Source organism: Salvelinus fontinalis, chromosome 1 (assembly GCF_029448725.1).
Source record: "Salvelinus fontinalis isolate EN_2023a chromosome 1, ASM2944872v1, whole genome shotgun sequence".
In the NCBI taxonomy this organism is placed as follows: Eukaryota; Metazoa; Chordata; class Actinopteri; order Salmoniformes; family Salmonidae; genus Salvelinus; species Salvelinus fontinalis.
In genome coordinates this window covers 32860429-32887108 of record NC_074665.1, presented here as the reverse complement: position 1 = coordinate 32887108, position 26680 = coordinate 32860429, and the positions used below count along the sequence as shown (strand labels likewise).

The 26680-nt window shown below is 42.6% G+C and overlaps 2 protein-coding genes across 7 annotated transcripts in view; one reads left to right on the top strand and one right to left on the bottom strand.

Annotated features, from left to right (window-relative positions):
• The window catches only part of LOC129853227 (cytoplasmic polyadenylation element-binding protein 3-like), a 78838-nt gene extending 77160 nt beyond the window's left edge, over window positions 1-1678 (top strand). For all 6 annotated transcript variants that reach the window (XM_055919072.1, XM_055919061.1, XM_055919033.1 and 3 more), the window contains one exon: window positions 502-1678. In XM_055919072.1, the coding sequence (XP_055775047.1) occupies window positions 502-729 (228 nt within the window). In that variant the 3' untranslated portion in view covers window positions 730-1678. The remainder of the gene's footprint in view (window positions 1-501) is intronic.
• A 6192-nt stretch (window positions 1679-7870) lies between these two features.
• Window positions 7871-26680, bottom strand: part of LOC129853208 (TATA-binding protein-associated factor 172-like) — a 65466-nt gene continuing 46656 nt past the window's right edge. The window contains exons 29-39 of the mRNA XM_055918990.1: window positions 17588-17755; window positions 17374-17451; window positions 17163-17292; window positions 16579-16720; window positions 15311-15441; window positions 13270-13392; window positions 12947-13099; window positions 10207-10415; window positions 9604-9763; window positions 9109-9279; window positions 7871-8949 (exon numbers count right to left, since the gene is read on the bottom strand). Of these exons, the coding sequence (XP_055774965.1) occupies window positions 8806-8949; window positions 9109-9279; window positions 9604-9763; window positions 10207-10415; window positions 12947-13099; window positions 13270-13392; window positions 15311-15441; window positions 16579-16720; window positions 17163-17292; window positions 17374-17451; window positions 17588-17755 (1609 nt within the window). The 3' untranslated portion in view covers window positions 7871-8805. The remainder of the gene's footprint in view (window positions 8950-9108; window positions 9280-9603; window positions 9764-10206; window positions 10416-12946; window positions 13100-13269; window positions 13393-15310; window positions 15442-16578; window positions 16721-17162; window positions 17293-17373; window positions 17452-17587; window positions 17756-26680) is intronic.

The following is a 26680-nucleotide window of genomic DNA, read 5'->3' as shown; positions in this document are numbered from 1 at the left end:
GTCATCTCCATGGAGACACAGATTGGATAGTCTGTCCCTCAGCAACGGTCAACGAACTCCAAATTCTCTCGTGTGTGTAGACGTATACCTGCTTCCGTGCATAAAGAGTACAAGGCAGTGGCCTGAGAATGTTGTGCAACACTTGGACACATGAGTCACTTTGGCTCTTAAAATATTCACCACATCTGCTTTTGCAGTGCCTTCCTTAACCATAGAGAGGAAAATTGGAACAACTAGAGACAGAAACGTATTTGAGAAGTTGATATTTTTAGCCTTTAGGTTGTCACAGTTGACATTAAACGGGCAAATAAAACATGAACAGAAATATACATTTCAGAACTCGGGAGCTAACAGCAATGTCTTGCACTTGGTCAAACATTTAGTATAAAGCATATAGACTCTGTTTACATCCCGACAATAGAGATTCAAGTTTGAGTTCAATCTACACCTCATGCCAAGAAGATAATAAGCCAGTGTCTCCTTTCTCTGACCTTCCTTCAGGTGGAGGTGAAGCCGTACGTCTTGGACGATCAGATGTGTGACGAGTGCCAGGGGGCGCGCTGTGGGGGGAAGTTTGCCCCCTTCTTCTGTGCCAACGTCACCTGCCTGCAGTACTACTGTGAGTACTGCTGGGCCAGTATCCACTCCCGGGCGGGCCGAGAGTTCCACAAGCCACTGGTGAAGGAGGGGGGCGACCGCCCTCGACACGTGTCCTTCCGCTGGAGCTGAGGGGGTCGAGATAAGCCCTGCCCCGCGGCCCCACCCCCAACACCCCCTCAACCCCCTTAACCGGGACAGCGCTACACCCCCCCCTCACCCTGCTCTGCACCCCCTCCCCAGCACCTCAACATCAGTGAAGAGGATAACTACAAATACATGGGTCTTTCTTTTTCAAACTACACCGCTTGATTACGAACTCATTGTCCAGTGTACCCTTATGATGACAATAGGGTGAAGAGAAAAAAATGAATCGCAAAAGTCTATCTGCTTAGAATTTGCACTTTGGCTCAAAACTCACTAAACACACATGGGATGTTAGCAAAAAACATATTGTGTTCAAGTCCCCTGTTCCATGACTTGGTGGGTCAGGGTCTCCTGATTATACAGTTACAGTACATATATATTTAAAAAGTATATATATATATTTTTGTTTTAAATATATCTATCTAACATATAAAGATAATTAAATTCTATGGGAAAGGAGCATGCACTTATTTAAAAAATGTTTTAGGATATCGCCCCTTATATTACCAAAGGCAAAAGTGAAATCCATGCATTCAGAAAAACTAAATAGGTGGCATAAGATGTAGCAAGACTAAACAATTATCCAGTAGTCTGGGCCATAGAAGCCCAGATAAAAAAATTTTGGGGGAAAACATGGCTATATTTGCTCTCCATTTTGACTCTGAAAATAGTAAAATTAATACCTCATAAGACGCAATCAGATTTTGTTTTGCTTTTGATTTGTAGGTCTTTATTTTTTAAATATTTTTTTTAGGACTTTATTTTCTAGTGTTATGTTGATGTAATGCTGCAATAGCTTTTGCTGCTGAATAGTACTTTATTCAGGCTAGGGTGTTATAACAACTATGATGTCACCTGGTGTTAAGGATGATGACAGGCTATCATAGGGAGAGGGGCGTCCCTTATGATGCCTAGTATGATGTGGGGTAAAGGAGGGGGGGATGTCGGGGGGGGGGGGGGGGGGTCGCCCCAAACTGCATGTTCTTTTCAATCAGGTTGCTGCATGCAGTAGAATTTCAGTCTCATGTCTACTATTCAATTCTGCCCATGTTTGCACAACACCAATATAGATGTACGTACAACTAGCATGAAACTGGACTCAACAGGGAAGACAGACTGGTAAAAGAATCCAACACCTCCAGTGAGAAGTTAACAGCCACAGGGGCAGTATGAGCAGACTGCTTCTGCACAAGGTGGCTAACATAACCAGATGACGAAACCTTCATATTAATCCTGAATCCAAATAGATGTAGGATATATCATTTAAAACTGTCTACGATAGGTGAAGTACTTTTTTTTTTGTTGCAGTGATTGTTAATATAATTGTGCACAATTTTTTTTTTATACCGTACGTAGTTGGGTCTGAGTATGCCTATAGAACTGTGATTTCGCTTTAAGTGTTGTTAACGTCCGACATAGAAGTCCTGTGAAACTTCATGAACTAATGTATGCACACGTATATACGTTCTCTCATACACACAGACACACACACACACACACACATTAGACAGATGGTTCTCGTTCTCTTAAACATACATACAAACATGTACATATACAGACCTAGGACGCACACAAAGTTTGACCCAAATACACAGAGCATATGACACGCAGACTAAAGTGAGCTTGAATCTGAGAAACACAGAACTGCTGTCTGTACTGTTGACAGGGTCGTGTCCCCAAAAAAACCAAAGAGCTCACATATGTTCAACTTAAACCACCGACACATACGGAGACCACAGATGATACTGTGCGAAGCATCAAGCGCTATGCCTGTGGGTTTAAAGGTGCAAGTTAGAAACATTTGTACTGTTGTGGTGACAAGGCATACGAGACAGTGATGAGAAGATAGACAGAACATTGAAGCTACTGGAGACTTGTGGTTTAGTAAACTGAGCTCCTTCTCAGCCTGCACATAAAGTTCTCTGGCTACGGGGTTGTAATAACATTGCCAGAACATTGTGTGCTTGCTGGGATTTACCATATTTATCCAGATTTTCCTGCAAAGCTTGAAATAGAATAATGACCTGCTAAAATGGTGGACATTTTGTTTTAAATCAAAAGGCTATGGTATGGGGTGCAGTTGGATGGGGGGGTGGGGTGGGGTGGGGTGGGAGGTATTGGGTAGTTATAAATGCAGGACAAATAAACAAAGTATTGGCTGCTGGGGTTGGTTTGGGTTTGAGCGGTGGAGTTTGGGGCTAAGTTACACTGGTTTTTAGCAGTTTTGTGGACAATCCAGTCTGGATCCTACAACATTGCGAGTTGATGTGTCGTCTCCTTTTCTGTGTGTTGCGATTTGTCCCGTGCTGGCACCCCGCCGTCCTCTCTCGGTTTTAGTCGCAAAACGGTTTGCTTTAGGACAAACCATTTTGTTTGTTTCTTGTAAAAGTAAACTAATCTAAACCGAAGATACTTTTTTATTGATAAAGTCTACAACAACAAAAAAGAGGCTAACCATGAGTAATAATAAGTCTCCCTATTTAAGTGAATTCTGGGTGTTTTTGTGAGATGTCTTTCCCCGCCCAGAAGGGTTTTCTATGTTTGTTCCTTCTCTATAATAGACGTGTTATGCACTACTCTTTGTATCTGGACAGTTTAACAGTCAGTAATTGTTTTTGTTGGGAGAAAAACAAAAAGTGTGCTTTCTGACTGACATGATCTTTTGCAATACCTCAATTTTGAAATATATTAGGAGAGAAATTGATATTTTCTAAGTAAGTTTATTCAAATTAAAAAATATATATTAATTTAATTCTGCCAGAGATGATTTAACAGGTGGTTGATTTTATTTTTTGTCATGCTTATTTGCTTTTATTTTAAATTTTATTTTTTGAAAAAAACAACTGAAGGAGCTAGAGCTTTATAACTTTAATATAATGTCGTAGTTAGCTGAAGTACAGAGTCTACCTTATTACAGAGGAGGTTAGAGTGAGTTTCCCACTGGTCTTATACCCGTGGAAGCACGGTGTCACCAAGACAAACGTAACATGAGTGTTAGTGTTCCAAGGAAAACATTAGTCCTAAAAAAAAATTGTTGTTCTATATAAATAAAAGTCTATCAGGTGAACTGAAGATACTTCCCTTATTTTGTATATTTATAATCAGTCATTTACTATGCTGACCAGAATTGTGAAAGAGATCTTCTGTTCATGTTATTTTTTAAGAACTTTTTTATGTTTCCTAAAAGTATGTGTTTCATTTTGTTTTGTAAAAGCAACACCCTAATTTTGTTAGCCTGAGATTGTTTAAAAAAAAATAGACTTTAAGCAGATGAGGTGGAGAGAAAGGAATGTTTTTTTAAATTATTATTAAGAGATACAAGTGTTTCAACTGTAACTTGTTCGAAAGCCCCCAAGGTGTATCAATTGACTGGTAGCCTTCTATTCACGCAAGACTTGAATTAGTCCCATTTTTTTAAGGCTAAGAACCTCGATTCTTTGTTGTAATGTGCAATACTGTTTGTACTGTTTGTAAAAAAAAAAAATAAGAAAAAAGAAAGAGGCAAATCTTTATTGCAGATTTATTTTCATTGCAAGCATTGTGATTCACTAAAATCATTTTCTACTGTGTATTTACCTACTCTACATGCTAGTACCTTCCAGTAGTAATGTAGCCTTTGTACTGAGAAATTTTTCATTATTTTTAGAGATTTTTGCTAAAAAAGAAAATTATTTAAACATTTACGTATTTTTATTTCGTATTTTCTTTACAGACTTATTTCTCAACCATTAATAGTTATTTCTGGGGGAGACTTTCATATCTGGTCAATGTCATTAATATTATTTTATATTTTTACTTGGAATAAATTCATTTTATGATGCTAATTCTTTAAAAAAAAGTTACTTTTTTCATTTGTTCACTTTATTTTATTTTTGGAAGCTGAAAAACCTTTGTAATATTGTTACTTAAGTGTGTAGATTTTTTAAATGCAAAGCTTAATGTGTTAACTCGCTGATGTTGCTTACATTAGTGTGACGATGATTTAAGGAGAGGGGAAAAAAACAAAAAAAACTATGACGTTTGGTATTGTTAAGTGATTGGCAATGTAAAACAAATGAACAGGCAATAAAATAAAAAGGCAGAATGTGGTATGTTGTGATGTTGTGGAAGCTGGACAATGCTACTTACCACTCCTACTGCTTCTGCTACTACGGTATAACCCCACCTAGTCAATAACATTACTGTCAATAACATTGTATGGCCAAGATGTCACAACACTTCCACTGATGTGAAACATCACATTAATACCTATAAAATGTTAATCATGTTACATGACCCTCCCTTTAGTTTCAGATGGTGGGTAAACCCCTGTAGGAACCTGAAAAGTGGCTATGCGCACCAGTGAGATTGTATTTAAGAATGAATGTAAATGTTAAGATGAACTGTATAATTAAGTGGAGGGTGTGACTTGTTTTCTTTATCCCCAAACCACCTAGATTTCTTTAGTCACAGTTTAGTGTGTACAAACTGGCCTTTAGATTGAAATTTGAGCCAAGATACAATTTGAGCCAAGATAATATTATGTGGTGTGTTCTTCGGGGATGGCATTAACTGGATTTTTGCCCTCATATCCATAGACTATTGCTCCATATGAAGTGTTGTGACATCACCACTTCCTGTACTATAGTATTGTCATCAATAAGCGGAAAAAAACACCAATGCAAATGCTGGTCTGAGAATGTTATTTCTAGCTTGCCTTTTCTACCAGTTTGTACAGGTGGTGTTCTACTAATTAACTTCATCTCGTACTAACCCAGTGCTTTCTCCCAAGGGTCAGTATTACAGTCATACCACCAAGTATTTGTCTAGTATTTATTACATTTCATTTATTTGTTAAGCAAACACTATACCCTGACAATATTAAACTACTATGTGCAACTGAAAGGAACAGTTTGGCTGAGATGGAAATCATGTGTGGTGGAGGAAATTTCATATAATCCTATCGAAATATAACTATTTCATATAACACTAGATTTGGATAGTATATTCACTTATGCATCATGAATGTTCTCTCAGTAGGCCCTTCATTTTGTGATCTCAAAAAAAAGATAAACTTGCTCAAGTTTTTTCTCAGACAAAATCACAACTTTTTAAAAGTGTTTGTTCATTAATTTTTTACAGTAACACTTTTTGTTTGATTACTGGTTCTATCTTGACGAGGCTTTGAAATTGTTGACTTGGACCTATGCTTGTCTAAATTTGCAGTATAACTGTAAAAAAACATGGATCTCTATGCTGCTAATGCTTACTACTACTGCTTCAAGTTTGTAGTTCCCACCTTTTCCCTTTTCTGTACTAATAACAAGCAAGTCTTATTAAATATAGTTGTATGATGCTGTGAAATATTGTCGTCTTTTGCATGGCCTCCTTTTCCACCTCTTTCTCTCATCCCTTGATGTTCTGCCTGGAGTAAGGTGCTTGACTGGAATGGAAAAATGTGAAGTGTGAAAATAAATCTCAAAAGAACTGAAATCCATTTAAGACCTGTTACATTACAGGTTACTGAAGCAATGTAGGTTTATCCGCGTCACTTTATACACCAAGATCTTCGCTATACATAGTCAACCTCTCTAGTCTTGTTTATACCTGGCACTAAGGGAAAGTTTGGAATTTGATTGTGCCAACATTTTCAGAAATGCATCTCTAACCTGTCCACTGCGTCGATTGTGAACATCTTTCCTGTATGCAAATTTGACCTCTATTCTTTCAATATATTTAAGACTCATTGATGACAAAGGTGCCACCTGTCAATGATTTTAACGGCATGATAATTATGGCTTCACTGTCCAGGTCTGTCAACACTTGTCAGATATCCAGACAATGTGTGCTTGACTGCCTCTGGAGGTGGGCAGAAAAATCTGATTACAATTAGTCTTAATTGTCTACACCTGTCAAAAAAAGTGGGCACAATTTGAATGTGTACAAGACCAGGACAAAGGAGGCATGTTAGAACCAGCACAAGGTGTACCTGTAATGATTATGCAATTTAATCAGCTTCTTGATATGCCACTAGTCAGGTGTATGGATTATTTTGGCAAAGGAGAAACGCTCATTTACAGGGATGTCAAAATGTGTGCATAAAAAACAAAAAGATGTTTATGGATTTTTTTGGGCAAACCTTTAATTTCAGCTCATGAAACATGGGACCAACACTTGACATGTTGCATTTATACGTTTGTGTTCTTCCTACCAGAGGGGTATACTCTGGGCTGGCTAGCCTTTTGTGGGTCCTAAGCAATTTTCTTTAGTGGAAGAAAGACAAGGGCACCGTGGCGGTCAGGCACGTGCCCTGTAAACCCGGTTGGTATTCGACCAGGATTACTACAAATTTAGATAACTGGCTAGACTAATTGACTGACAAAACTGCTGGCGCACATTGTATAGTCTATTCTAACTCTTAAAAGTAAATTGAGAGCCGGCCCTGGGTAGACTATGAATGAAGTGAGATCTACTCAGGGTTTTCGAAAGCTAGGCAGCTTCAGCTAGCTTCATATTCCAGCTCAGGCTTCATCCGTTTTATTACCGTGGCTCTTGGGTGTCTGCCTGCTTGGAATTTCACGTGCATGTCCCACGTGGCTAGTCCAACGCCAAACTCATTGAAACCATGCGGAATCAACAATACATGGGCGAGTCAGTGCCACACTTAAATTACGTATCGTTAATGCAGTCTGGTGCACAAGCAACTTTTAACCCACTCCTAATCGATAAAAATGCTCAAACGAAAGTTTGTGAATGACATTTCAAATGCATAGTACTGTGATCAGTATTTAAAAAATTGTATACAGTTGACCCAGGTTAGCTTGGTAACGCTTCAAACCTGACTCGTAGTATAGGGCTTACATGTGCAGCAGTAAAACGACTAGTTAATCCGTCACCTGATCAAACTAAAGCTCTAGTATCACTGAATAGGTGTAGTCATCTTCACTTTAAAGCAACATTTACTTTCTCTTGCTTTTCAACATCATGCACCTCTAGCTCTGAATGAACAATTTTAATCTGTGCCATCATTCCTAAATGCAAGAACACACCCTCTACTGGCCATGTTCAAAGTTATATACAGTGTTCTTCAAATCAACATGGGAATGCAGACCATGGGGACAAGACAGAGCACGCACAAGACACACACTGAAAGGTCTGTAGAATTTATTATAATTCTATTAGTTTAAACAAAAAGCAGAAATTACAGAAATATTTACAGGTCTGCATTCTCTTCTTAAAACTCTGACAAGTCCTCTTGGGCGGGGCGGCGGGGGGGGGCATTTCAGTTTGTCCCTGTAGTGCCATTCAGAGTAACATTTTACAAGGTTGGGGAGGAGCAGCACTGGCCATGACCATAGCTTTTCCAATCATCTGCCAGGTCAGTCGACTGATAAGAGTTCTGCGGTGAGAAAGGTGAAATGAATGTGCTTACACAGGACATCCGTGGGGAGACTAGCGCCACCTTCGGATGGGAGTCATCTATAGGTCACAGGTCTACAACCCAAAACTACCCCCCCCCCCAGCAGCTGCAGCACAATCCAGTAGCCCGCTATAAAGAGCCAGCACACGGGTGTGTTCCTATAGGTCAGCTCACAACAACCCCTGCCACCTCCTCTTTCTAGCGATCACACCTGGTTTTTGACCATATGTCAATAGAGCAGTGGTAGTCCTCCAAGAGGGTGACAGAGTGCTTTAAGTCTGCCAATTATAAGGAGAATCACCACAGGCAGTCCCAAGGACAGACTAGAGGGCCCTCTGTCCCCCTGGGAAAAGATGGCACATGGCAGACAGGACTGAAGGTGGGAAGGCCTTTAGGTGGTCAAGTCAGTAGGCCTCCGGTGGGAGACTACCGAGGGAGCCATAGGGATAACCAGGTTCAGACTGGCAAATAGCGCTGAACCCTGGATGTTGTGGGGGTTGAAAACCGAATCCTTGGGGCTTGGGCGAATGTCAATGTGGCTAAACTTGTGCGTGTGAGGGGGGGGGGGGTCCCATTCTGAGATTAGCATCCTGAGGGCTGTGTAGAATGACCCTGCTAGGCTGGAGGTGGATGAGCATCGTTTAGTCTGGCTGGGCAAGAGGCTAGTGGAGCGTGTGCATGAAGCTGTCCAGGTTGTACTCTGTGTCATACTGCTGCTGATCCCACAGGTCCCCCAGACCGTCCAGCACGTTCTTAATGGAGGCTTTCCCTCCGGAAGACGACTCGCCCTTATCATCCTTCCCATCCTAGACAGAGAGACAAGTTAGAGAGACGGAAACACACGTCGGACAATACTGGTTAAATGGATGTGTGCGTGAAAGAGCAGCATGACCAAGAAGACCAGGCGAGAGAGACGAAAAGAGTGCACAGGCCGAAGTGCGTGTACCCAAGGGAGAGCTACTGACCTTGTCCAGGGTGAAGAGGTTGAGGAGCTGGTCGGTGCCCATACTCTGCAGGCTGGCGTTCTCCTGGCTGATGACCGCGTTGGCGATGTTCATCTTGAACTTCTGCAGGCCCATGATCTTCTCTTCCAGAGTGCCCCGAGTGATCAGACGATACACATTCACCACGCGTTTCTGCAACAAACAAAAAAAAAGACACAATTACAAATATCACTTATCACTACATCGAATGCCAAGCCGGCGCGCATGTTTGAGATCAACTGCATTGAACCAAGATGAGTGATTCTGCGCCTCGGCTTGCTCAAACACACCATTGCCTAAGTCACACTATAGGGCTGACCCAAACCGCACTGTGTTGGGCCTGGACCTCGTCTTCGTCCTTTCTAGCACGGTTCCAGCAACTACGGTGGGTGATTAACTAGGCCAGCCAAGTACAGCTTGCCTTGGCTCAGTAGTGTGAAAAGGGGTGTGTGTGTGTCCATGGAGGCAGTAGTGTACCTGTCCTATCCTGTGGGCGCGGTCCATGGCCTGTAGGTCTCTCATGGGGTTCCAGTCGTGTTCCACAAACACCACCGTGTCAGCACCAGTCAGGTTCAGACCCAGACCGCCCACGTGCGTGGTGAGCAGCAGCACGTCAATGGAGGGGTCATTGTTGAACCTGAAAGCGAGCGTGACAGAGCACAGCAGATGTCAAGAGGGAGAATGAGGGGACGAGGGCAAGAGCACGTGAGATGGAGGCTGAGAGAAGGAGAGTGCCTTTAAATTCAGATCAAATTTGTCGAGTTAGACAATGGGTGACGTTACAGCAAAAGCACGGACTGTGCCGGAGTCTGGCGTAGCAATCTAAGCTCCTGACTACGGACACCCCTGGCGACGTGGGTTCGAGCCTCGGCTCTGCCTACTATCTGTGCCCAAAACCGGTCTCAAACTACTTCTAAGGCGTCCGGTCATAAAAACAATCACATGGAAGGAGGAGATGGGAGTTTAAAATAAATATTTTTTATATGCTGGCGACACAACTAATCAGAGTATTCCATTATTCCCTGTGACACCAACACCATTTATTTGCCCCGCCCAAAGAACATGCTCCTCCTTTATTACCTGGAGACGATGGCGTGGCGCAGGCTCGCCTGCACGCTGCCGTCAAGTCGCAGGTAGGTGACGGTGGGCAGCTGCGGCTTGAGCAGGTCGTGCTCCACGATGTCCAGCATGCTTTTCAGCTGACAGAAGATCAACACTCTGTGTTGGGCAACCACCGCCTCTGTGCCCTCCGCTGAGCCGCTGCTGCCCAGACCACAGTCCAACAACAACTGGAGGAGGGAAGAGGGGGGGGGAGCGCAGGATTACAATTGAGTGTTTTGATCTGTAGGTGTTTAGTATGGAGTTGAGTGTAGGCGATCGACCGATATCTGCACCTCACCCCACTATCCCCATCACTGCCACTTCTGAAGCAGAGGAGATGGGGGGGATAGAATGGTACCTGTGAAGGCTGAGGGGGGTAGGGTTGGTACGGGGTTAGCTTGGGTTAATTGTGGCAGCATGCTTCAGTTCGACTCGCGCCTTAGCAAGCAGAACGCTAGGCAAAAAAACAAGTGTGCTCGCATACTCCAGTCGCTTAAAAACGAGAAAAAAAGCAGCAATAGTACCGTTTGTCCATTTTGAGACACCGTAGACCAGGGGTGGGCAAACTTTTTGACTCGCGGGCCACAATGGGTTCTAAAATTTGACAGAGGGGCCGGGCCAGGAGCATTTGGAGGGAGTGTTTGGGCCGGAATACTAAAGCATTAAAATGTAGTGTGTGCAAACCTCATAGCACAGTAAGAACACTACAACCCAATTTATTAACTGTCTTTCAAATGTGAAAAATAGCCCTTATCAGTTAATAAATTTGTCTCAAGGAATATGCAAGATATGGCATTTACATACTATTTCGCAGATACCGGGATGAGGAAATGTAAATAGATTAAAATAACATACGCACTGTGATTTATCAAGATTGCGTCTGTTTTTAATAAGTTTCAATCGAAGGTGCAAAGTTAAAGAAATCAACATTTATTGAAAAATGGAATCACTTTCAACATTCAAAACATATTATTACACAACGAAATACTCAAGCTCAATAATATCTACTTGTGTTAAACTCCGCAAAATCATGGATGGATTGTCCTGACCGCGCGCTCTACAAACTCGCCACAGACGCCCTCGCCTTCACGCGCAAACAGTACACGTGTATCGTTGCCAAGCACACAGACATAGGCTGTATTAAATATCCTACCTGCAGCTGAAAATTTAAATTAAGAGCGATGTGCGGCGTGTTAATAAAGCTACTGTACCGCTGCTGTGCGTAAATGCGCATTGCGCTTAATTAAAAGACGCACTTCCAAACTTTCCATATGCATTTTTTCATAACACAGCAGAAAAACTCACCATTTCAGTGGGAACAGTGTTGGTCTCCCTTTTTTGCCAGTGCATCAAAGTCTGGAGTTAGTTTTGTTGTGGCAATTCTCAGGACAGATCTGAGGTGTTGGTCAGTTAACTTGGATCTGTGATGGGCTTTGTTGATTTTCATGACGCTAAACGTCTGCTCACACACGTAGGTCGAGCCAAACACCAGCATCTTCTGCGCCGTCCTCCGGAGGTTTGGAAACGCGGTCTCGTTAAGTGAAGCGTAAAAGTCATTCAGTTTAAGAGACTTGAACTTCTCCTTTGAGACTGAGTCAGACTGAAGATCGATCAGTTCCAATTGCAGCTCCTGCGGTGCTGATTCGGGGTCTTGTGACAGGGGACAGGACACCAGTTGAAGTGACTTGTCAATTTTTTCAAAATCACAGAACCGACGGCAAAATTCTCTGTGCAGATTTGCCTTGGTACTTGACTCTTGAATTGCAGTTTGTCGGTGAAAAAAGTTCTGTTGACTCTGTAAATTAGCTGCCAACCTCTGAGCAGTAGCCGCCCGTTCTTGTGTTGACTGCTTGCTAGCATAGTTTGCATGCTTCGTGGCAAAGTGACGGCTTATATTGTACTCTTTGAAAACCGCAACAGCTTCTTGGCATATCAGACATACAGCCGTTGATCGGACTTCAGTGAAGAAGTATTTTGTTGTCCACTCCTTATTAAACACTCGGCATTCGCTGTCCACTTTCCTTCTCTTTGGTCCGCTCATTTTCACAGAAGGGCTTAATGGTGACGTGAAACGAAGTGAAAATTAAAGTGAAATAAAGAGAAATACGCGCCACTCCAACAACGGTCAATGTGTTTTGAGTGCGCCATCTATTGGGGAAACGTGGGCATTGCAGGGAAAGGGGAAAAAAAAGGAGGTTTTTACTATAATTTGGACAAGTTCGGCGGGCCGGATTAAAAAGCCTAACGGGCCGTATGTGGCCCGCGGGCCGTAGTTTGCCCATGTCTGCCGTAGACAGTACACTATTCCTCAGAAGAGTCAGAATTGAGCAAACTCAAATCTTATTCGTCATTGAAAAATCTCTAATGTTTACCAATCACAAAGGAAGGGGCGTAGACTTCAGGTTGCAGAGAAAATATTTTTGGCACAAACCCCCCCAAAAAACCTTGAAGACCAAAACGTCATAATATACACACAAACTGTTCCAGCTGGGACGCATGCAGACGCCTTTAGTGTTTCTTAATCCTGGTCCTTGGAACCCCAAGGTTTTGATTTTTTCCCTAGTACTACACAGCTGATTCAAATGTATCAACTCAAGCTTTGAATCAGGTGCGTAGTGCTGAGGAAAAAAACTGAACTGTGCACCCCTTTGGATGCCAGGACCAGGTGGCATCCAAAGGACCAGAAACACTGGTGTAAGGAATGCAGAATTAGTGGTACCTGTTTGAGGGCTGAGAGTTTAGGCGAATGCTGGATGTCTCGAAGGCTAGAGTGTTGTGCTGCCAGCTGGTCTGTGATGCGCTTGTACTCAGGGTGCTGTGGCAGCAGTACCAGGCCTGGGTGGTTACACAGCTTCCTCAAGTACTGCAGAGCCTGGAGGGAAGAGGACATTAATAACATAAAATAGCAAGTATGGTATACACAGACTTAACATTTCAATGCAGGTCATATTCACATGTGTGAGAAGCTCAGTGGAGAAAAAGGACACTTTCATGGTCAGGGACAATCCAAAAACTACAAAGGCAGTCACAATGTGTGTGTACCTGGAACACATGGCCCGTGGCCTTCAGCTTGGGTTTCTCCTCCTCCTGGGTGGAGGCTGTAGAGATGGTGTCCTCCACACCAACCTTGGCCCGGGACTTGGCAAAGTCCTCATACAGCTGAACCTGCAGACAGAGACAGACACAGGGACAGAATGTTTGAGGGTATCAGTTTGAGCAATGGCAGGCACAGAATTGCTAATCTAAAAATCACATGGGTAGTTATTTGGGATTAACTGTGATTTGTAGATCTGTGATTCTACACAGTCCGTCTGCAACGTAGTCAATATCAAACACGCACACAGATTGTATGTATACAACAAGCTACATACGAGGCTTTCATTTATTGGATTGAAACATTAAGATTTGTAGCAGCCTCAGCTTCTGTGGTGACTAGAAAGTGGAAAATACACAAGTGAATGTTCTCTCCAAATGAAGACAGTATCTATAGTACCAGTCAAAAGTTAACACTCATTCAAGGGTTTCTTTATTTTGACTATTTTCTACATTGTAGAATAGTGAAGACATCAAAACTATGAAATAACATATGGAGTAACCCCCCCCCAAAAAGTTAAAACAAATCAAAATATATTTTATATTTCAGATTCTTCAAAGTTGCCACCCTTCGCCTTGATGACAGCTTAGCACTCTTGGCATTCCCTCAACCAGTTTCATGAGGTAGTCACCTGGAATGCCTTTTAATTAACAGGTGTGCCTTGTTAATTTGTGCAATTTCTTTCCTTCTTAATGCGTTTGAGCCAATCAGTTGTGTCAAGGTAGGGTTGGTATACAGAAGATGGTCTTTCACCAAATATGGCTAAATCCATATTATGGCAAGAACAGCTCAAGTAATCAAAGAGAAACAGTCCATCATTACTTTAAGACATGAAGGTTAGTCAATCTAGAAAATGTCCAGTACTTTGAAAGTTTCTTCAAGTGCAGTCGCAAAAACCATAAAGCACTATGATGAAACTGGCTCTCATGAGGACCACCACAGGAAATTAAGCCCGTTACCTTTGTTGCAGAGGATAAGTTCATCAGAGATGCCAGTCTCAGAAAAATCGGCAGTTGATTGCACCTCAGATTGCAGCCCAAATAAATGCTTCAGAGTTCCAGTAACAGACATCTCAACATCAACTGTTCAGAGGAGACAGTATGAGTCAGGCCTTCATGGTCAAATTGCTGCAAAGAAATCACTACTAAAGGACACCAATAAGAAGAGACTTTCTTGGGCCAAGAAACACGAGCAATGGACATTAGACCGGTGGAAATCTGTCCTTTGGTCTGATGAATCCAAATTGAATATTTTTGGTTCCAACCGCCGTGTCTTTATGAGACGCAGTGTGGGTGAACGGATGATCTCCGCATGTGTATTTCCCACCGTGAAGCATGGAGGTGGTGTGATGGTGCTTTGCTGGTGATACTGTCAGTGATTTATTTAGAATTCAAGGCACACTTAACCAGAATGGCTACCACAGCATTCTGCAGCGATACGCCATCACATCTGGTTTGCGCTTAGTGGGACTATCATTTGTTTTTCAACAGGCCAATGACCCAAAACACAACTCCAGGCTGTGTAAGGGCTATTTGACCAAGATGGAGAGTGATGAGTGCTGCATCAGATGACCTGGCCTCCACAATCACTCGACATCCAAAACTAACGCAATTGGGTTGATGAGTTGGACCACAGATTGAAGGAAAAGCAGCCAACAAGTACTTCACATATGTGGGAACTCCTTCAAGACTGTCGGAAAAGCATTCCAGGTGAAGCTGGTTGAGAGAATGCCAAGAGTGTGCAAAGCAGTCAAGGCAAAGGGTAGCTACTTTGAAGAATCTCAAATATATTTTGATTTGTTTAACACTTTTTTGGTTACTACATGATTCCATATGTGTTATTTCATAGTTATGTCATCTTCCCTATTATTCTATAATGCAGAAAATAGTCAAAGAAAAACCCTTGAATGAGTAGGTCTGTCCAAACTTTTGACAGGTACTGCACGTGGCGTTGTTAGTGTTTCAAGGTGGGCCACTCCATGTGGTGTACCTGTAGAGGGCTGAGGTTACAGTAGTAGTCCTGGATGATCTTGGGGGGCAGGTCCTGCAGCACGTCCTTTTTCATCCTCCTCAAGAGGAAGGGCAGAACTTGGCGATGCAGCGCCTCCATGGCCAGCACCCCTGAAGGGGAACAGTCATTAAAAGCTACTAACACCACTGTCAGTGTGAGAGTGTCAAGACAGTTTCTTCAGGGTCATGTTTATTAGGGCACAACGTATGCTACGGAAACCAACAAGGGTTTCTTTAGTACAGATAGCACTAAACTGAAGAAACGGCGAGGTACTAAATAGGGCTGTGACAATACCAGTATCGCAATACACTGAAATATTGTGGCAAGGAAACAAAAACTAAGCAGATTGAAAGTCTAGGTTTGTTTGACATGACACCAATTACTGTTAGAAAATATTTTAATGAAGGGGGGGGGGGGAGTAAGATACTTTACCTAATGGTGTCGTTCTAAACACTACTAGAGCAACAGCACATGTGGAGGAGGCATACAAGGTAATGTGGATGGAGAAGGAAATTAATTGCGTTACAATGACCATCAGGACGTACCCTTTCCATGCACACTAAATATGTTTGCACTTCTGGCAACTTGACCTACATTGCGTACTCTAAAAATACGACCATAGTGCATGATCTATGGCAGTGGGGGGATTCTTATGACATTGCCAACAAGATTTGAGTACTATTGGATAGAAAACACTCTGAAGTTTCTAAAACTGTTTGAATTATATCTGTGAGTAAAACAGAACTCACTTGGCAGGCAAACTTCCAAACAGGAAGTGAAAATTCTGAAATGGGTTTCTGTGAAAGGCATTGCCTATTCAATTGTCTTTTATTTATTTATGGATCTGTATGCACTTCATACGCCTTCCACTAGAATTTTAAGAAACAAAATTTGTTCGACTTTTTGCTTAAGGAGAAACATAAGAAATAGCGCAAGACATTTTTCAAGAACCATTGAGGAATAGCAACTTGCTTACCTTTAAGTCTATTGTTAATTTTTTTAAATGGCAGTTAAGAAATTTCTTCTTAAGGTTTTGTGAATCTAGGCCCAGGGCTGTACCTTTCAAATTAAGAGTTTAACAGGTCAAAGGAGCAAAGATTCATCCGCGTCAGTTTAATTTTTGCCATGGAAAATAGAGTATTGCAATTTTCTGAAACTATTTCAAGTGCCAAATGAACAAGATCCAGCTTCCGTGCACTCATTGTTAGGCACTCCGGGCTGATGACCACACCAAAATCATATCTTACCGGCCTCCTGCTCACGCGATGAGCTCTTGGCATCACGGCTGGCCAGGATGGGTTTGCCGTAGCGGGCAGCAAACTGTCGTTCTGTGCCCAGGAAGCCGGGCATGAGGAAGTCAAAGAGTGACCACAGCTCCAGAACATTATTCTGAGGAGAGGTGGGAGAAGGAGAAAGAGAGCGAGTTCTATTAACCTGAAATAAACACTAAGATTTACCAGTACTCAATGCTTGGGTTTAACTAATCTAAAATAAGTCTGCAGCAGAGTAGACAAGCACAATCTAGCCTACATTACCATTAATGTCACAGGCTTGACATAAAGTCCTTACTTCATTTCATCCACTAATACACCTGTCAATGTAAAACTAATACATCCAACCACCCCACAGAGTGGAGGAACTGGAATCATTAGGCCAGAATAGAGAAATTATTAGGCAACATTAATCTAATGCAGTGAGGATCATGGTTTAAAGATTAGTACCAAAACAAACACTGCAAGTGTGTTAGCAACTTAAAATCAGATGCATTTCCACTGCAGAAGCCTTTGCTCATTCTTCACTGACTAAAATGTAAAACGTTTCATGCCCCCACCTGGATGGGAGTTCCTGATAGGATAACTCGGAAGTTGGCGGCCAACTGCTTTATGGCTTTTGAGAGCTTGGTCTTTCCGTTCTTGATCACATGGCCCTCGTCGAGGATACAATAATTGAATTTTACATTCCTAAAACAAATTAAACATAAGTTACTTATAAAATCACTTATCCAGCCTTCCAAATAAGAGAATTATATATAAATAAATCACCTAAAAAAGTCAATGTCGTTCCGTACAACATCATAAGAGGCTACTACCAGGTTGTGCTTTTTCACTTGATGCTGTAAACTGCAATACAAAAAACAATAATTGATTAATTATTTTAACGTGAATAATTGAAACAAATGACGCTGTGTTTTACTCAATCTCTGTGGTGGAATCGTGTGTATGTTTGGGTGTGTCAGGGTCGGTACAGGGGTCTTACCGTGCTCGCTCTGTAGGGGGTCCCGTGTAGTGCAGTGGGTTCAGGTACTCTTTGGTGCAGAACTTGCCCACCTCGTCCACCCAGTGACCTGTCAAGGTGGGGGGGCACACCACCAGAGAGGGCAGGGGGGTGCGGTCTGCCGCCTTGGTTTTGGCATACTCCTGTGCCCTGTACACAATGTAAATTAATATGACAACTCCTTTTACAACAGAGGAGCCTCTCCAATGTGCTGACGGTGTACATTTGAAATTCAAACTGTGGGCGCGGTCCAGGACAACTACATTGCAGTTGCCTGCCAGATTTCACAATGCCTGGATATGTATTTAGTAGGGATGTAACAATTTAGTGATACAATGGCGTCGGGGACCGATGCATATCTTAAACACACACACACACACACACACACACACACACACACACATGAAATATGCTTCTTTGTTTACTATTGTGCTATACTCAGATAATAGCATCGTATGCTTTCGACGAAAACCCTATTTGAATTCTGACATGTTGGCTGGATTCACAACCAGTGTAGCTTTAATTTGGTATCTTTCATGTGTGATTTAATATAAGTTTGATTTTATAGTAATTAATATTAATTTGGCGCTCTGCATTTTCTCAGGCTTTTTGCCAAGTGATACAGTAGCGTCTTGCCTAAACTCAGATTTTGGGATATAAATATGAACTTTACCGAACAAAAAAAATACATGCATTGTGTAACATGAAGTCCTATGAGTGTCATCTGATGAAGATTATCAAAGGTTAGTGATTAATTATATCTCTGTTACTGCTCTCTTTAACTGGAAAAATGGCTGTCTTTTTCTGCGACTTGGCTCATACCTAACAATCGTTTGGTGTGCTTTCGTCGTAAAACCTTTTTGAAAATCGGACACTGGCTGGATTTACAACAAGTATAGCTTTAAAATGGTGTAAAATACTTGAGGAATTTAAATTATGGGATTTCTGTTGTTTTTGAATTTGGCGCCCTGCAGTTTCACTGGTTGTTGACGAGGTGGGACGCTACCGTCCCACATACCCTAGAGAGGTTAACGACGTTGACGAGCGAGTAGTTTTACAACGGCCCACGACATGGTTTATGAATGTAAAAGGCAGTCCCGGTGATCCGCTATAGGAAGAAAAATGTTGCGCAGGTAATATGGAGCAGATCTTTTGATCTGGTTGGGCTAGACTCATGCCGTTTACGCTGCAGCAATGGTGCAACTATGACGCTAACAGATCTGCACTCACATGTTTCTCTAGGGTACTCGGAAACAAATGGTACATGGTAAGCCTCGATTATAAACCCCTTAACATCATTATCATCCCATGTGATGAATGATTCCAAGGTGGCTTAGCAGTTCAGACGTCTTTTTCCGTATTGTCGTGTCGTGTCCTGTATATATATATATTTACACCTTTACTTCACATATCTTTAATTTATTTTATTATCCAAGAACTCAACTACAAAAGCTTTCCTGCAAAAGCTTTCCTGCAACCCGCTTCACCAATTACAATAAGTATTACTTACCTCAATCTGAAAATCCATCGTGGAAGATAGCCAGGGGCTAATTCAGAAGCTAGCCTGAAAGCTAACCAGAAGCTACTCCGATAGCTAGCCAGAAGCTAATCTGTAGCTGCCCCGAAATTAGCCGGTTTGCTGGCTAGCGTTGGTGTTTCAGCTGCCCACGTTTTGCGGTCATTCCTTTAGCTCGATAATCTACCGGCACTTTTGTGCAACGCGACTCGGACCGGAGCATTCCGGGACTTTTTTTCTCTCAGTTTCCCCGGATTCCAACCGCAGGCTCTGGACACTTGCACCTTGATTTCGCAGCTAGCTAGCTGCATACCGTGTGACTATTGGCTTACGTCGACCCCGGAGCAAACTCAAATCATGCTGGAGCTAGCCAGCTGAGGAGTTCCATCACCATCCGGACCCGTTTCTTTTGTTGCTGCTGCAGATACGGAACCCCACCGGGCCTTCACGACTGACTGCCGACGTTATCTGCCCGAGGGATTTATCCAACCGGCACCTCCGTCCCGACGTTACCTGAACGCTCATCTGAGGCCCGCTAATCGTTAGCTGTCTTATCGGCTGCTATCTGAACAAAACCCCACTACACGGAACCTACCGACGGAAACGCACGAGGTATCTACAAACAGACCTCCATCCTATGCTGCTACCGATAGCCATATACCCGGCCAGCTGTCTGGATCGCCACGACCCCAACCAACCTCTACTCACTGGACCCTTATTGATCACTCGATTAAGCATGCCTCTCCTTAATGTAAATATGCCTTGTCCATTGCTGTTCTGGTTAGTGTTTATTGGCTTATTTCACTGTAGAGATTCTAGCCCTGCTCTCTATACCATATCCAACCTCTCAGTTCCACCACCCACATATGCGATGACATCACCTGGTTTCAATGATGTTTCTAGAGACAAGATCTCTCTCATCATCACTCAATACCTAGGTTTACCTCCACTGGATTCACATCCTACCATACCTTTGTCTGTACATTATTCCTTTAAACTATTTTATCGCCCCCAGAAACTTCCTTTTACTCTCTGCTCTAGTAGCTCTAGGCGACCAATTCTCATAGCTTTTAGCCGTACCCTTATCGTACTTCTCCTCTGTTCCTCTGGTGATGTAGAGGTGAATCCAGGCCCTGCAGTACCTGGCTCCACTCCTATTCCCCAGGCGCTCTCTTTTGATGACTTCTGTAACCGTAATAGCCTTGGCTTCATGCATGTTAACATTAGAAGCCTCCTCCCTAAGTTTGTTTTGTTCACTGCTTTAGCACACTCTACCAACCCGGATGTTTTAGCCGTGTCTGAATCCTGGCTTAGGAAGACCACCAAAAATTCAGACATTTTTATCCCCAATTACAATATTTTCAGACAAGATAGAACGGCCAAAGGGGGCGGTGTTGCAATCTACTGCAAAGACTGCCTGCAGAGTTCTGTTATACTATCCAGGTCTGTTCCCAAACAATTTGAACTTCTACTTTTAAAAATCCACCTCTCTAAAAACAAGTCTCTCACCGTTGCCGCCTGCTATAGACCACCCTCTGCCCCCAGCTGTGCTCTGGACACTATGTGAACTGATTGCCCCCCATCTATCTTCAGAGCTCGTGCTGCTAGGCGACCTAAATTTGAACATGCTCAACACCCCAGCCACCCTACAATCTAAGCTTGATGCCCTCAATCTCACACAAATTATCAATGAACCTATCAGGTACCACCCCAATTCCGTAAACACGGGTACCCTCATAGATATCATCCTAACAAACTTGCCCTCCAAATACACCTCTGCTGTTTTCAACCAAGATCTCAGCGATCACTGCCTCATTGCCTGCATCCGTAATGGGTCAGCGGTCAAACGACCTCCACTCATCACTGTCAAACGCTCCCTGAAACACTTCAGCGAGCAGGCCTTCCTAATCGACCTGGCCGGGGTATCCTGGAAGGATATTGATCTCATCCCGTCAGTAGAGGATGCCTGGTCATTTTTTTTAAATGCCTTCCTCACCATCTTGAATAAGCATGCCCCATTCAAGAAATTTAGAACCAGGAACAGATATAGCCCTTGGTTCTCTCCTGACCTGACTGCCCTTAACCAACAGAAAAACATCCTATGGCGTTCTGCATTAGCATCGAACAGCCCCCGTGATATGCAACTTTTCAGGGAAGCCAGAAACCAATATACACAGGCAGTTAGAACAGCCAAGGCTAGCTTTTTCAAGCAGAAATTTGCTTCCTGCAACACAAATTCAAAAAAGTTCTGGGACACCGTAAAGTCCATGGAGAATAAGAACACCTCCTCCCAGCTTCCAACCGCTCTGAAGATAGGAAACACTGTCACCACCGACAAATCCACTATAATTGAGAATTTCAATAAGCATTTTTCTACGGCTGGCCATGCTTTCCACCTGGCTACCCCTACCCCGGACAACAGCACTGCCCTCCCCTCTGCTACTCGCCCAAGCCTTCCCCATTTCTCTTTCTCCCAAATACAGTCAGCTGATGTTCTTAATGAGCTGCAAAATCTGGACCCTTACAAATCAGCCGGGCTAGATAATCTGGACCCTTTCTTTCTAAAACTATCTGCTGAAATTGTTGCCACCCCTATTACTAGCCTCTTCAACCTCTCTTTCGTGTCGTCTGAGATCCCCAAAGATTGGAAAGCAGCTGCGGTTATCCCCCTCTTCAAAGGGGGGGGACACCCTTGACCCTAACTGCTACAGACCTATATCTATCCTACCCTGCCTTTCTAAGGTCTTCGAAAGCCAAGTCAACAAACAGATTACCGACCATTTCGAATCACACCACACCTTCTCCGCTATGCAATCTGGTTTCAGAGCTGGTCATGGGTGCACCTCAGCCACGCTTAAGGTCATAAACGATATCGTAACCGCCATCGATAGGAAACAATACTGTGCAGCCGTATTCATTGACCTGGCCAAGGCTTTTGACTCTGTCAATCACCACATCCTCATTGGCAGACTCGACAGCCTTGGTTTCTCTAATGATTGCCTCGCCTGGTTCACCAACTACTTCTCTGATAGAGTTCAGTGTGTCAAATCGGAGGGTCTGTTGTCCGGGCCTCTGGCAGTCTCTATGGGGGTGCCACAGGGCTCAATTCTTGGACCGACTCTCTTCTCTGTTTACATCAATGATGTCGCTCTTGCTGCTGGTGATTCTCTGATCCACCTCTACGCAGACGACACTATTCTGTATACTTCTGGCCCTTCTTTTGACACTGTGTTAACAACCCTCCAGGCGAGCTTCAATGCCATACAACTCTCCTTCCGTGGCCTCCAACTGCTCTTAAATACAAGTAAAACCAAATGCATGCTCTTCAACCGATCGCTGCCTGCTCCTGCCCGCCTGTCCAACATCACTACTTTGGACGGCTCTGACTTAGAATATGTGGACAACTACAAATACCTAGGTGTCTGGTTAGACTGTAAACTCTCCTTCCAGACCCACATCAAACATCTCCAATCCAAAGTCAAATCTAGAATTGGCTTCCTATTCCGCAACAAAGCATCCTTTACTCATGCTGCCAAACATACCCTTGTAAAACTGACCATCCTACCAATCCTCGACTTCGGTGATGTCATTTACAAAATAGCCTCCAAAACCCTACTCAATAAATTGGATGCAGTCTATCACAGTGCCATCCGTTTTGTCACCAAAGCCCCATATACTACCCACCACTGCGACCTGTACACTCTCGTTGGCTGGCCCTCGCTTCATACTCGTCGCCAAACCCACTGGTTCCAGGTCATCTACAAGACCCTGCTAGGTAAAGTCCCCCCTTATCTCAGCTCGCTGGTCACCATAGCAGCACCTACCTGTAGCACGCGCTCCAGCAGGTATATCTCTCTAGTCACCCCCAAAACCAATTCTTCCTTTGGACGCCTCTCCTTCCAGTTCTCTGCTGCCAATGACTGGAACGAACTACAAAAATCTCTGAAACTGGAAACACCTATCTCCCTCACTAGCTTTAAGCACCAGCTGTCAGAGCAGCTCATGGGTTATGTACAGGTGCAGTAATCTATCTACAATTTAGCCCAAACAACTACCTCTTTACCTACTGTATTTATTAATTTATTTATTTTGCTCCTTTGCACCCCATTATTTCTGTCTCTACTTTGCACTTTTTTCCAATGCAAACCAACCATTCCAGTGTTTTTTTTAGTTTTTATTTTACTCGCTGTGTTGTACTCACTTCGCCTCCATGGCCTTTTTATATTTTTATTTATACATATATCTGTTTGCCTTCACCTCCCTTATCTCACCTCACTTGCTCACATTGTATATAGACTTATTTTTTTTCCACTGTATTATTGACTATATGTTGGTTTTTACTCCATGTGTAACTATGTGTTGTTGTATGTGTCGAACTGCTTTGCTTTATCTTGGCCAGGTCGCAATTGTAAATGAGAACGTGTTCTCAATTTGCCTACCTGGTTAAATAAAGGTTAAATAAAATAAATAAATAAAAAATTATCTAGGAGATTTCTCATAGTAACAGTGCGCCAAAAATGAAACTGCTAAGTATTTTATTGCATATGCAACCAAATTCGTCGCACTTTAGAGCCCTGCATATAATTGTGTTGACAATCATTAAATATACCAGTCATTTTGCATGCCGAACAACCCAAGGCAATATCAGTAGCCTAGTCAAGCTGCTCGCTGGGCCCAGCTTTACATGCTGACCAAAGCAAGGTAGGCAGCCTGATCCTGATCTTGCACATGTGCGCGGCACCTACAGCATTCAAATGCAAATATGGCTTGTGATATTCAGCCTCATTAGTTGAGCGAAAACTAGGGCTGTGGTGGTCATGAGATTGCTGGACAAGCACCGGCTGACAAATAACTACCGGTCTCACGCTAATTGACCATTAAAACACATTTAGCATCTACAGGCTTCCACGCATAGCCTACAAGCCACTGGAACACTTAACAGCCTACACCATCACAATAAATCAATTATACACCGGTCTAAAGAAACATGACATTTAGAAAATGTTGTCTATTTCAGAAGAACAGACTAGCATATCTAAGTAGACCTTTGTTAGGCCCTGATCTGGCTATGCCATATGGCTGTGGGCTACACTAGTTCATTTAGCAGATAAGATTTGCTCACAATTCCGTGGCATTACTTTACAATGTGAATACAATTGAACACAGCTGAATAAAATACAGGATATTTTCTGCAAACGATTTGAAGGAGCGCACACATGCGGCTATTCTGTGTTGAGCGGTTAACAAAGAAACAGGTTCTCCTATATGCTTAATTTGGGAGTTTATGCAACTTTTGTTGTGATACAAACGCTGGGCTGTATGATTTGATTACATTAAGTCTGCATGACTTTTTTCCAAATCCTATGTCACATGAAAAGGCATGAGCTCTGCTTTGTTTTTTTTGTTGCAAACTTCAGCCTCTCATTCACAATATGACAAGCACTTTATAATGCCTCGAATTTTCAGGCGGAATCCCCTTTGTATGGCTGTAATGCCCCCTTAAATTATTTTTTTTAAATCCCTTTTGCGGCCAGTGGCCGCTGTGCTGAATAATAAATTATAATTCCCTTCTCCTGGCTGCGTGCTCCTCGCACATATCTCAAGTCTTATTAGCTAATGCCCGGCATGTAGTCGGGTTCCTTCTCACATGCTACAAATTAAGACAGACGTGTCGGGGATGCAACTGCGCGCGTCATTATCGAATTATGAGGCGCATATTGAAGATGTTGGAAGAACTGTCCAGATTTACTTTGTCAGCCAACAAGACGAGGAGGCCTAACGAACAGTGACAGCACTAGCCTGTCAATCTACTATCCCCATAGTACAAAAGTTAACCCATTCTATTGGGCAACTTGTCCTACCGTGCGAGAAATGAATATTCCAAAACAGTCTGGGACCGTTTGTGGGATGCGATAGATGCCAAGTAACCAAGCACTAGCGTCAAAGACCTTTAAAAAAGCAATGAGGCTGATGCAACAACGCAGAACATTTGTTGATAAGCGCAGCCATGCTCACACAGCAGTAGGCAAAACACCAGTCTCAAAAGTGACAGCGAAATCGACTATGCATGTAATGCTTTATTATAAAAAAAGGTGCATTTTTTAATGGTGATAATTCTTCCCCAAACTTGACTCACGCGCCACCTCTGTATGCCGGTCTAATCCACTTTACAACCGGTGTAATGTGCTTAAATTAAAGTTATTTGGCCACTTTATGTTTTGATAAGGCTTGTATCATAACTATAGGCCTATGGGCTAGGCTACATGAGGTGTGTGAATAGGATTTGAAAGGTCGGAAAATGGCATGCGGTGTTTGCCTTACTACACACAAGCTGGGCATCATTCACAAGTGATATAGTCACAAGTGATATAGTCACAAGTGATATAGTCACAAGTGATATAGTCACAAGTGATATAGTCACAAGTGATATAGTCACAAGTGATATAGTCACAAGTGATATAGTCACAAGTGATATAGTCACAAGTGATATAGTCACAAGTGATATAGTCACAAGTGATATGCTAATAGTCACCCATCAGGCTATTCTTGATATATACTAAATGTGTGTGAAATTAGTTTTGATTTAGAATGGACCAGTAAGATGCACCTATCTCGGAACAGAGAAAAAAAAAATAATCTATGCACTTAAATAGCGGAGGGAGGATGCTTTTTCTTTGGTTCATTTTCATGCCAGGTAAGCTATACTCATTGCTTCGCTTTGTAACATGTGCTTAATATTAGGAAAGTTGATAAATATAGTAGGCCTAGCCTATAGAAAGCTGATGGGATCCTGCTTTTAATAGAGGCGATCAAAACTCTGTTCTCACAAAATTGCATAGCCTTTAGAAATGTTGCCCAACATGAGCTCATGGGCTCTCATGAAGTGTCTGATTAATCACTCTGACATCAATGCAAATGTAGAGGGACATTAGCGTGCTGAGTACCAGGCAGTAGGCTACTGACCATCAGAACAATCAGCGCTTAGTTACCATGACTAAACGGTGTGGCGGTATAACGGTCAACCTACATAATTTACTAGGTTGTTTACAATGCTTTCAGAAAGTATTCACAACCCTATACTTGACATTTTGTTGTTACAATCTACACAAAATACTCCGTCAGTGGAAGAAAAATGCTAACATTTGTAAAAAATAAAATTAAAAAAAATGTATGAAGAATAAAAACAATATCTTGAGTCGGTAAGTATTCAACCCCAAGTCAATATATGTTTGAAGTGATTACAGCTGTGAGTCTTTCTGGGTAAGTCTACAAGAGCTTTCCACACCTAGATTGTGCAACATTAACCCATTATTCTTTTGAAAATTCTTCAAGCTCTGTCAAATTGGTTGATCACTGTTAGACAACCATTTTCAGGTCTTGCCATAGATTTTCAAGCAGATTTAAGTAAATTCTGACACTTAAGAACATTCACCATCTTCTTGGTAAGCAACTCCAGTGTAGAGTTGGCCTCGTGTTTTAGGTAATTGTCCTGCTGAAAGAAGAATTAATCTCAGTGTCTGGTTGAAAGCAGACAACCAGGGTTTCCCTCTAGGATTTTA